General features: G+C 51.1%; 1 protein-coding gene across 3 annotated transcripts in view; it reads right to left on the bottom strand.

Moving 5' to 3' along the window:
* ETV5 (ETS variant transcription factor 5) overlaps positions 1-12,514 on the bottom strand; it is a 38,885-nt gene that overhangs the window by 12,509 nt on the left and 13,862 nt on the right. For 2 of the 3 annotated variants that reach the window (XM_032772478.2, XM_032772475.2), the window contains exons 6-8: positions 8,178-8,307; positions 6,957-7,244; positions 756-1,012 (exon numbers count right to left, since the gene is read on the bottom strand). In XM_032772478.2, coding sequence (XP_032628369.1) covers positions 756-1,012; positions 6,957-7,244; positions 8,178-8,307 — 675 coding nt within the window. The remainder of the gene's footprint in view (positions 1-755; positions 1,013-6,956; positions 7,245-8,177; positions 8,308-12,514) is intronic. The other variant, XM_075068608.1, reaches the window with a different exon arrangement.

Here is a 12,514-nt window from a genome sequence, read left to right on the forward strand (position 1 = left end):
GCAGGTGGGCCAACTGCAGCTCCGTTCCTCTCCTAGCGCGGCAGATCTAGTGGCACTTTGCAGTCCCCCAGTGCTGACTGGGAGATGGGGAAAGATACAGCTCGGCTCTAGCCTGGAGTGCGTGAATCAGCTGGAACTCACTGCATCGACCTGCTCCGCACCCCAGCCATTTGGGGAAGGACTCCAGCCACACAGACCGCTTGCGCACGGTGTGCTAGGTTTCAGGCAGAAGGCGCTTCCTTCCACAGGGCCTCAGCAAAGCCTGGGCATTGACCTACTGCCAGCAGGGGTTCTTTGGAGGCATTTTGTTGGCATGAGAAAGCCAACATGATGCTGTATGTAAACACTGCTGTTCCCTTCCCCATCGGTTCCTCGCTGTGCTTGGAAACACCAGCGGACAGAGGGCATAGCAGAGCCTGCTCCAGCTTAGGGCATGAACTGATATGCTGCTTGGCTTCAACAGAGCTGTGGGGAGTGACTTCTCCACGCTCCCTCTGCTAGCATTCTGCAGCTGCTGCAGTGCTTGCACTCCACCCTAGGAAGCAGTTTCCCTTTCTGAGACACTGCATTCCCTACAGGCGCTGGCTGAGGTCTGCAAGTTCCAAATGGGGTCTATTCCTTAGAAACGGGGGCTCAACAGCCTTCGTGAAGCCCCGGGGCCCAGGGTCCTGTGCACAAGGAACACTACAGGGCAGGGTCCTGGCTAAACCTTTCAGAGGCATCTCCAGAGCTGGAGACCCAACTCCCATACAAACCTGAGTCAATGCAGTAATCCCTGGGCTCCTGCTTAATGCCCATTGGAGATTGGTATCCATGCCTTGGAGGCCCTGCAATGCCTGGGACACCATGCTCATAGAGGGGATCATGGTACTCCTGTTTGAATCCCTGAGGGTGCGGAGCGGCCGGGACTATAGGCTCGGATATCTGCCTGTGGTAGACGGGGCGACTGTCTCCAGGAAGGCCTGGCGGAGGAGGGAAAGGGTGGCAGGGCTCAGACAGCTGTCTCTGAAACCTTTGGTGGGGTGGGGAGAGAAAGAGAGAGAGAGAGAGAGAGAGGGGTGTTACTGTACGGTGAAACCATCCATTCCCAGCTCTGCCAAACAGGCAGCCCACAGGAACTCACACCCATTACCCTGACAAGAGTAAAATACCTTGCTCAGTTTTCCCCACTGCCAGCCGCTATTGGCAATGCCCAGGGACCCCACCGAAGACATTCATTAACTTGAGATTACAGGTGTCAAATGCACTCGCCCTCTGAAACAGAGACTGAGCTGCAATTCTGAGCTAACTAGCTGCAGCCTTAGGTTTCTGAGCAATGCTCCCACTCCGCCCCTGGGAGCCAATATGGAAGCACTGTGGAATGGATGAAGAGGGCATTTATAAGTAGGGCTCGGGCGGCATTCACATTCTCCAATTGCCTCTCAAACCATTCACTGTGGAGGAACCAGCTCCTACCAGGTAGCTGCACAGAGACTTATAGCAGAGAATTATGGAGTTTGAGAACTAGGTTAGATGGGAGGTTTCCCACGTGGCTAGGAGCATGCTGCTGCTGCTGCCGGTCAGGGCTGGACCAAGGGCCTGGTTTGGTCTTTTAAAGAGAAGCGAGGGACAGTTTGTAACCCTGCTTCTCTGCAGTTATCATGAAAGGATTCTCAGTCCTGGGCTTCTTACTCCCTAGGAAGAGACAGATAGAGACCAAAAACCTTAGAGTTCGGGGGCTCTACAGGCAGCCATATTGCAGTGGGGGGAAAAACATGTCTTGATCCCTCCCAAGGCTCTAGCTACCACCCATGGACCCTTCCAGCCAGTGGGAAGCAAAGGCTGTCCAAAGAAAGCGAGCCCATCACGTCCACAGAATGACCCAAAACCAGGGGACGCGATAACAGAGGGGGGAGGAGGGCAAGGCCCTCGTAAGTACCGAGGGGAGAGAGAGACCTGCTGGTGGATGTAAGTGGGCCAGCTCACAGCAGTGACTCACATTCAGCCAGCCTTTTACTTGGGGACCTGAGGCACATGAAAGGAGAAGTGGGGTGTTAGAACCCCGTGACACCAAACATGCGGAGAAGGGCCTTGTGGAATTGAAGCAGCAGTGTGGGAAGGACGTTGGCAGGGCTACAGCCTTGGTAGAGTTCAAACACCATCTTGGGGAAGAGTCTCCGATGGCACCGCAGTACCGTCTTCTCCTTGGAAGACAGGGTAGATGGTGGGCCAGGAGCTCCCTCGTTGAAAGCACCACAGTCACCTTCACCTGGAAAGTGGCTTTCCACACATAAAGCTAGCTCATCACAGGAGCAACATGGCTCAAACCGAACCAGCAACATTGTCAGAACCACCACGGTCCCCCACAATGCAGATGGGTTTTTAAATGGGGTGCAGTTAGGCTACCAAGCCCTATGTGAACTTTATGATCAGGGTCTCTGCAGTCCCTTGTCAGCCCACCACTCAGGATAAGACAAAACCAGCAGCCATGTGGGCCTGGATGGATTTAGCCCGTGGCAGACTCAGGCAGGTGAAGGCAGCATTCAGGCAGTTTTTGTGCAGACCACGTCAAGAGATGCTCATGAGAGATGGGGTGGGCCCAGCCCGGCCAAACCTATTTCACTCTCTCCAACATCTGGCCCAACTCCCAAGTCTCCACTCCCCAGGCACAAGCTGGTACCTGGGTAGCTCATCAAAAACCCTAGAGATGGAATCAGGAGATGTAACCTGTGCCAGACTGCCCTGGATTAGCCAGTCATCCAAGTAGGGGAACACACACTCTCAGCCAGGACAGCTTGGCTTTAGGCCCCTCCCCACGCCCGCCTCCTGTGCTGCTATGGGAGCCATCACCAGGCTACATCCAGGTGAGGATGGGGGAATGACAAGTCACTGCCTTCCCCTGCCTCTCTGTGATTTTCACCATCTTCATGGGTGCGGTATTCGGAGCAAGTCAGTTCAGTCCCTCTTGGCCAGGCCATCACTACTGGCTCCTTGGTCAAGAGCCCTCTAGCCAGCTATTGGTAAACAAGGCCACTTGCATCAAGGAAATTCACACAGACGTGGCTATGGCAAGGTCTAGGCCCCAGAAGAGGGGTCCACTTGGCCATGACCTTACAGCAAGCATGTGAGATGAATACCTGCCTCCAGGGGAACCAGGGAGCCCTGTTTCTACCCCTTGCTGAGGACAAGACCTCATAGACAGGGGACAGAGGAGAGAAGAGCCCCAGGAAGTTCTGCTCCTGCGCTGTCACACAGCTTGGACTGAGGAGCCGGCAATTACATAACGCTGAATCCATTCCAACCTGAGAAAGCCAAGTGGCCTCTAATCTGCCTCTGCGGCTGGGATTAAGTATTTAACTCCCTGGTGGGGTGTGGGCCTCCGAGCTCTCATGGATGCTGAAGTTGGCAGAGATCAACCTGGGCCATTGCAGAACACAGCCCATCTGAGGCACCTCTAGCCAAGTGACCTGCTGCCAAACCTTGTCACACATCCTTCCTGGATCCTTAACGCTCCAGTTAAGGAAGCCACTGAACGGTGCCCAGGTGTGTGCCAGCGGCAGGCACAAGTTACGATTTGCTGTACCCGGGCAGAGGGTATGCCGGGGAACCCCCAGCTGGCGCCTGCAGGGGAGGAGATCGGGATGTGAAAGGCATCCGTCCCTATTTGTAATGCTCCAGAGGCTGAGTGCTGTGACTTGGGAGAGATGTGGACAGGAGCCCAGCCCAGCCCCCACCCCACAATTTGCTGTTCAACATCTTAGCACCTTGAAAGGCGATCTCTACCAATCAGTTCCTTTCCCAAGCACCAAGGCCCCTGGGACCTTTGTAACTGGATCCTTTGCAGCTGACGGGCCTGGATTACTCCACTTCCGATGGGTGCCCCTCTAACCTTTCAGCCTGAAACTCTAGCACTGTGGTGGTATGGCCTCCGCAGGAAGAGGCACTTCCGGACGGGCGCGAGCCAGTAGCCCAAGCATAGCTGTCAGGTCGTCTGGAGCTTGGGGGCTGCAAGGCGACCTCAGATGCTAGTGCCATTCACTAGGGCTTTTTTGGAGTGGGTAGGGGGAAGTGAGGGGAGAAAGATGAGAGCAGATATATCCAGGGAGGTGGGCTCAGCTTTTGAAGCCCAGTGTTGACTTGTGTTCCTATGGTTTCCACTTGTGCAGATTAGGGAAGCATTTCACATCTCATCCTGCTTAAAATAAAGCATGGCCAACTTTGTGCACTGACCTTCATTGGACTATAGCCCCCACCTGCCCTGCCTGTTCCTCTGTGAGATCGATCCACTTCCCGCAGCTGAGGCAGAAAATGAAGCGCCCGTTTACAGAGGCAGAAATACAGGAACCTGACAGATAGACTGGCCAGCTCCATTTGTAGCTAACCAGCACCCTGCTTTCCATTCCCCTGTTATTTCAGCAGATTCCATCTTTAAATGCACCACCATGCACGTCTATGGCACTTCGGAGGCAATAAATCAATGGCGTGGCTAACTCAGACTAAGGATTACAGATGAGGATGCAGACTTCCTGCCCCCTGAACTAGGCAAAAGCCCATCTAGGTCTTTTAAAGCAATCTACCTACCCAGGTTGTAGCAGCATCAGCTTAAGGAAAAGGACATGAACAAACAGCAAACAAACTGTTTAAACTAGGTTGAACCCAGATGCTTTTTTTTGCACATCTTTGTCACTGCAGCCGGTCTTGTGTGTGCAGATATGTTCCACATAGCTCTCTCTGGTGACTTTGATGGAATAAGATGGATATACAGCTTGGCAAGAGTCAAGCAGAGTAACTGATAAAATTCAGCCTCAGGCTGAAAGGTAGAACTAAGTGGGCTGTCATGGTGCTCTCCAGCAATGGACTGAGTAGAAACAACGTGGAGCAGTGTCAGACACACAGCAACGGGAAGGTTTACAAGCACTTGGGAGGCTATGGTTAAAATACACAGTACAATCTCAACAAATTGCAGAAGTGCGATAAAAGCAACACAATAATCCGAGGTCAAGGAAGCGCAACTGTCAAGTGATTTCCAAACAGGAGAGAATGACTACATCGACAGATGAGCAAGCAAGTGGTACTGTAGAGAAGGGCTTCGCATTGTGGTCTGCGTTGCTGGAAAGTTGGGGTGAAGTGGAAAAAAACACATGTTGGGAATGTTGCCTTGTTTTGCAGAACACACAAGTACTCCTAGCACATCACCCCCAAAGCTCGGAGGACTTGAACCAAGGTGGAGGATGTACAGCCAAAAGTTTTGGCAAGGCCGTACAAACAGGGTGGCAGGGTGCTGGCTCCACTAGAGGATGTTCTCAAGGAGGAAGAAAGTAGCTGAGATTCTTGCAGGAAGTGACAAATGTTGCAACAAGCCCATTAAAAAATATATATATCCAGGCTCTGCAGTTTTCATATGTGCATTAAACTTCAAACAGGAACAGAGAAACAGTGCAATTCACCAAAAAAAGCAAAAAACTCATCTACTTGGCTCTGTGAAGGGGGAGTCACGTGGCAAAAGCAGAAGGTAATCTGGCTTGACTCAGACAGATTAATCCTCAGCTTGAGTCAGTACTATATTAGTGTATGGGCAGCATACTAAAAATGTTCTAAAGGAACTAGTGAATTCTGAAGAAAGCAATACAGTGCGAGATTTGGAAAACAATTTCTCCTTGGTCTTAAGAGAATGGGACATGTTCAGTTTAGGGAAGAGATGGGAAGGGGGTCAAGATACCCAAAGTGTATCTACAGATACGTGAAAGGCATGTTCTAAAGATGAGACTCAATTACTGCCATCAGTAAGTGATGACAGAAGCGATGTGGGAATGGATAGTAAACAGAACCTATCAGCTCTGTAAAATCAGTTCAAATCCCACCCTGGGTCTTTGTGATCCAAAGAACTAGCTGCTCCATTTCCTAAAATCAAATTAGTTTAGCGGTCCCAGTCCAAGTGCTGTTTGACTAGCTTCTACAACAAAACCCACCACTGGTTCTGATCGGCACATTTACTGCAGTATCAGTCTGATGAGCAAAACGGGCAGACACACCAAACTAACAGCTCATCCCTAGAGGAAGTCATCCCCCACCGCCCAAGCCAGATAGTAGTTTGAGAGAAATTTCCGAGGGGGGTGGGAGGGTGTCAGTGCCATCATGGCTAATGCTGTGTCTCTTCTGGGAAGAGCCCAGACAGTCTCCAAGGCTGCTGACCTGCGTCTTTTCAAAAGAAAAGAGCTCAGAGAAAAATCCGCAGAGATCCAAGTAATTGGTGTAAACTACCGCGAAGGAAGTTTCCAATATTAACATCGATCATTTAGGCAATGAAGCAAACTGCCAGAAGAGCCCTTTAGGCATGGATCCAAGACATAGTCCGGAGACAGGATTCTCTAGTGCTGTGTGAAGGCAAAGGAAGGCTTTCCAGAAGCAAGCTGTTGTACTGGAGTCAGAGGTAACCCTGTTTTCCCTTTGGGAGGACAAGGCAGCCCCCAGGCTCACTCTCTGTTAGGAGAGGGAAAAAGAGGAGAAAGTTGCCTAATATTTGACACTGAAATAGGTGATATACCTTGACAAGTGTGCTGTTACAAGCCAGCCACCCCAGCTTACAGTAATCCTGTGATTTCAGGACTGGAGAAGGAACGTTAGCAACTACGCCACAGGTACCGCAGTGCCCCATAGAAAACTGTATTTCCTGTCCCCAACACATGGTGTGAGATCAAGAGATGACGCATCCCTGCCAATAATAGTGGTTGGCGGGGGGTGGGGGGGGGGGGGGACATGAGGGCAGCAGGCTTCAGCAGTGTTACAGTTTGATGCTCTGTCCATGTGAGCATGCTCAGTACATGCCAAGCGAGGTGGTGGGAGGGAAAAGAGGCTTGTGACCCTGCATGTCGCCTCTGGTCAAATGAGCAAAACCAACAAGGAAAGAGTTCAGAACACAAGACACCTGGCTTCTTGCCTTGCATGCACCATGTGATAAAGCAAACCTGGCTCATTACCTGTGCTCTGCTGGATACTGGTTTTCAGGCATCATCTTTGGCATGTGCATGGGTTGATGAGGTGGCCGGGGCACAGCGAACGTTTGCTGCCTTGGCTCCTGGAGAGCATGCGGGGCAGACATCGGGGGAGTCCCCCGCAGCGGGCCTGCTGGGGCAACATGGGCAGCAGCCTGCACTGATGCAGCGGGTGGAGGGTAAGGAAGCGAGGAACTCTGCTGGGCAGGGGACACGGGCGTGGCAGGTGGGGTTAATGGCTTGAACCCAGCAGGGGGCTTCCTGTCATAGGCACTGTGAACAGAAGATGAAGAGGACCACGATGTAGTGAGTACAGCTTTCACGCTGCTTCACCCACTGCTCAGAACAACTCAGACTTGTTTGCATTCCTGGTTGTCAGGCAGTGACAGTGCTAACACAGCCCGATCCACTAGCAGCCCCAAGGGAATCTTTGTACTTCACAAGAGTGACAGACAGGCTGCGTCACAGGGGCCTGCTTTAACACTTGCCACACGTTTTCCTCAAAGATAATTTTAGCTTCCAGTCATTAAAAGTAAGAGAATAACTTGTCGCATTTCCCCCCACTCCCCTTCAGGCCTGTTTTCAGTGTATTCTGCAGGAGTTAGCGGTGACCTGTTTGATGGATCAACTTCTGCTAATCGATACTAGTAGTTAACATGCAGCTGAGCATCACCTAGTGCTCACTAGCAGTTAGATGGCACTATGCGTTAGACAGCCGTGTAGATTTCATTTCTAGGGAAATGAGCATCCTGAAGGAGCCTGCACGCACTGCACTGTCCAGGATTCCTGCAGCCCTTTGGATGTCTAAACAACTGCCCTGGTGCACGTTAACATACGAGAGCCCTACAGAAACATCTCTCAGAAGCCAATCCTGCCCATTTGTGTATTTAGGGTTGTTTTTACGACTTAAATCAGCAATTGCGAACAGTGCTCACGGAAACACAAGGAAGTTTGATGCTCTGTGCAGCCTGGCACTGCCCTCACTTCCGTGAGCTCAGGAATTTAATCAGTAAGAAGCTAGCTCTCAAAGCAAATGCTCTTTCAAATCTCCCCTCCAACTAAGCCTAGAGGGGGTTTCATTAGCAACACAGAGGTGACAACATCTGTCTCAGATGGATTCTCCAGCTGTCTGGTTTCCATGCTTCCCAGTCCCCATGCCACTCCCCCCTTCTGCGGCCCCGGGGGACGAATCTCAGTTCTACCTACCAATAGTTGTAGAGGCACTTGTCTCCATAGTTAGCACAGAGAGCCTGGTCACGACTACAGGACGACAGCTCGGAGGAAGGGCTGTGGAGTTCCCGCTTGATCTTTGTCGGAGGTGGGGCGTGAAGTACCACTAAAATCAGAGGAGGAAAGAAGTGATTAACATACATCACAGCTTTTCAGTCTCCATACTTGGGACTATGGCTGCAATCCACTGGCATGGATTTCAGCGAGCGCAGAGCCATGCGGGAGAAGGAAATGGATGGATACTTACAACCCTTAACTGCATGCACTAATTAGTATGCAACACAATCCTTTTTAAGAGCAGAATCTCTCTAATTTTACTCCCCTTTATGCTTAAAATCTGAAATTTCTGCCAAAGTTTTGTGACAGTAACGTATGATCCCCACTTACAATTCAGGACATGGGGCTTACAGTCACACACCGCCTTTATCACAGAGGATCCTTCGCAAGCGACCTGCTTATTGCACCACTGGAACTCAGCCTCCCCCAGACTACAGGGCAGCCATCCAAGCAGAAACTGTGCACAGCATGTTGCCCAGTAGCAGAGGGAGGGAATTTTGGCTAGGCACCGGGTAAGGTCCATACTTTAAAGGAGCAGGCCTTGGTATCTTAGTGGTTTCAGATAGCAGACAGGCCTCTTGGCTATAATCTGTTCTATCAAGGACATCAAAATCCACACCTGCTTCCTACTGCCCGAGCACATCCTCGAAAGCCAGGAGCTTCCTGACGAACAGCCTGGCACAGGCGGGCCAAGAATCAATGCTGTTTCTCGCACAGAAAGTGACCCTCGCCATCATCATTGCAATCCAAACGCTACTCAGTAACTGCAAGCAGATCTGCCTTATACTGCCTCGGAACACAGGGGCCAGGACCCCCAAGAAGGGACACACAAGCTAACATGGAGAACAAGCCTCCAGCCTGTTCTCAGCAAGCAGGCCGCACAGCTGTGCCTTTCAGAGGTGGACTCTGAGAGTTTGTTGGCCGGTCTCTGTCACCTGTGGAGGGGGATGTAGGAATACAGGCTGCATCCATCTCCCACAAAGGGAAAACTATTTGTCAGAGTGATCAGGGACTTGTGCTGCTTCAGCTACAGACAGGGGTTTGGGAAAGAGAGCGGAGGGGACTTTAATAGGGTGCTGGCCCTTTAAGGGATGCTTCAGGCCTCGCACAGCCTGATTCTGATTTCCACTAGAAAGTGGGTTGGATAGCAAGGGATTCTGAGAAAGGCAGGACCTTGTGAGGTATGTAAGCTTCTTGTTCAGTCTGAAGAAGCCAGCTGCAAAGCAAGAACTGGTTGTGCATCATGAGTGGGGAGGAGGGGGTTACCCACTGAGCAAGGGACCGAAGTACCTCCGTGCAGATGCTGCAGCCCCAATCCATGCAATTCACCCAGAGCAAGCAAGTGCGTGGTGGCACCACACCCCAAGGAGCAAGAGAGCAATGCAGAAGCAAGACCCGAGCTCCCCCACCAGCCATGGCCAGAGGAGACCGACCTGGAATAGTGGGAGGGCAGTATTTACTCCCCATATAGAGTGGCATATGGCATCTAGTAGGGAGCCAGTCTCTCCCCTTGTCCTAGTATCACTGATGTCTAGGAGTGATCACAGTTCTTTAATATGAGACCAGCAGAATTCCCGCAGCTCTGAGAAACAACAGTGACAATTCTATAAGCTGGTCTCTTCAGCGGCTACCCATGATCACCAAGCCACAGGAAACAACTACACTTTTCCCGCTCTGCAGGGAGCTAGAGCGCCACTGAAACGGTCACCCACGGAACAAGAGCTTGGGCCTGACCCCACCAGCAGGACTATCTGCTCCAGTAACAGGCCCTGACTGTCTTCACTGGACTGCCACCGGCCCTAGAGACAAACCAGGCTGGGGATGAGGCTGGAAAAATCCAACAGGTTCCCCTGCGGGTAGTGGGAAGACTGGATGAGGCTCTCTGGCTTGTGTCATGCAGGAGCTCAGACTAGGTTATAAAAAAAAAAAAAAAAAAAAAAAAAAAAAAAAAAAAAGAGTCCTTCTGGTCTTTGCAGCTGGGTGAAATGTCACCCAGTCAAACTTAGCCCCTGCACAGAAAACACAGAGACTAAGGCCAGGTCTACACTAAACAGTTATGTTGACCCAGCTATGTCAGCAGGAGTGTGAAAAATCCACACACCCCCAGCTACTTAATTAGCCTATTAACCCTCCACCCCTCTTGTTGCAGACAGTGTTAAGTTGACAGAAAAATTCTCTTGGGGCAGTGGTTTTAACTGTAGCCACTGTGGTTGTAGTGAGTGGCTACACTGAAGCACTACAACTGTGCCACTGTTGCAATTTAAGTATAGACAGCCACCTTCCACCATCAGCTGGTATTGGGCATAGCTCTGGGAAGAAGCGAAAAGATGAAATGCAAGGATTCTGGCCCAGCAAGTGTGTGGAGAGAGGTGGTCGTTCAGCCTCTGGGGGAGTCTGCTGACTGCATAAAGAGAACTGCCACACAGCTCCCAGCTGGGGTATGGGTAGAACATCACATGCTGCTCTTCTGAGTTGGTGACTGAACCATGCTTGCCTGCCATACTGTCCTTTTCAAGTAGAGAAGGGAGTTAAAAACAAAGCAACCCCTCCTCCAGACTCCATTTAACACAAATGGTGTTTGCTGGCTCTTTCCATGAGCGAGAAGGCAGCAGAGGGGGATGAGCAGCAGACATGATGGCAGCCGGCCAGAGGCTCAGATATGCAATAACCACATCAGAAATAGTCTGATGGTGCTTAGCATAATGCATGTTCCCATCGTGCAAAGCAAGGGCATTAATGATCACTGGGGCAGTGGAGGAGCACAAATAAGGAAGAAAGGCGGTGCAGAGCCTGCCTCTGAAAGTATGTCTACGCTGCACATTAAGCTCAAGCCGCACTTCTGTCCACAAACAAATCAGTCTGATGCAAATCAGCAAGCACTCAGGGGCCAGGTCCTAAGGCCCTGCTGGGGAGTGGGTCAGAGCTCGAGGGCTGCTGGGACTTGGGTCCAAGCCCTGTCATTTTGCAAGGTGGACACACGTCAAGACGCAGATCCTAGTCAGAAGATCTGAGCAGTGCAGTATGGACACTTAGCACGACTGAGACTCCCAGGTCCACCAGCTGTAAACCCAGGTTCGCAATGCAGCGTGAATGCTCAACAACTGGCTTGGAAACACCTAGAACATACGCCCAGGTCCCACAGACCCAGGCTAAGCATGCAGCATAGACAGACCCTGAAAGGGCAGAACTGTGGTGACTGTGGTGAAGGGGAATGGGCCTGAGAGCTCATGGTAGGAGTGTGTTTAAAGAGGGCCTGTTGACATATCTATAATACACCTCAGAGGCTACACGAAACATCTGTTTAGTTCTGGAGGACAACGCTTCCGAGGCACGGCAGGGAGCCAGTGCACAAACTGAGTGCAGTGCAGCTTGTAATTGCATGAATACAGCAGAAACCTGCTAACCTGCAAATGAACAAGACCCACTGAAGGACAGAACATTTGCAGATTAGCAGAATAAAAACTACAGAAGTAATGCCTCGGCGCACACCTGGTTCATTTGTCCAGCCAGCTGTTTATCTGGCCGTTGTAAAGCTGAATGTACTGTTACAGCTTGTCAGACATCATAATCCAAGCCCCATTCTTAGAGCACTCTGGACTGAGAAGTGGGGAGCTGCCACTGTTGTGGGTGTGATCCCCAGCGCACAACACAGCTAAGGTTCACTCTACAGGGTCTCACCTGTATGTTTGTGGATGGTGTCAGGGCAGTCAAGAAATGACTATGAAGAGTTGCTTGCAGTAAAGTGATGGTGAAGCCATTTAGACAGATCTGCTCTATAAAGAGCAACTTCACCGCTGAACTGAGGTCAAGAATATGGACAACACTTTTTACTAGGCAGCTTTGCCTGGAGTACAACCCCCAATTAAACGCTTCCTCCCAAGAGCCAGCGGCAAACCAAGCTGGAGAGCCCAGCTTCTTGAGCAGATTTTACAGTCAGGAAGCTTTTCCTCCATGAGTGAACGGCTCACATGCACATCCCCAGAAGCCTTCCCACAAGGGAAGCACACAAGCAAACCCACCAGCAGATTGTCCCCGTCTGCGATCGTGGACCAATACTTTTGAAACTGTGAAGTTGGAAGCAGGAAGGACCCATGTGTTTTACAAGGACAGACCCGCTCAAAACTTGGGGCAACTACAAGTTTTGACGCAGCACAGACATGGGTGGCTCCCATCTGATTCAGTGAGGTCCCCTGGGTTTTGCTACACCATTACAATGTCCACTAAGCTCCTGGGAGTAGGAATTCCCCTGGTCAGAC

This window comes from Chelonoidis abingdonii, chromosome 8 (assembly GCF_003597395.2).
Source record: "Chelonoidis abingdonii isolate Lonesome George chromosome 8, CheloAbing_2.0, whole genome shotgun sequence".
NCBI lineage: Eukaryota > Metazoa > Chordata > Testudines > Testudinidae > Chelonoidis > Chelonoidis abingdonii.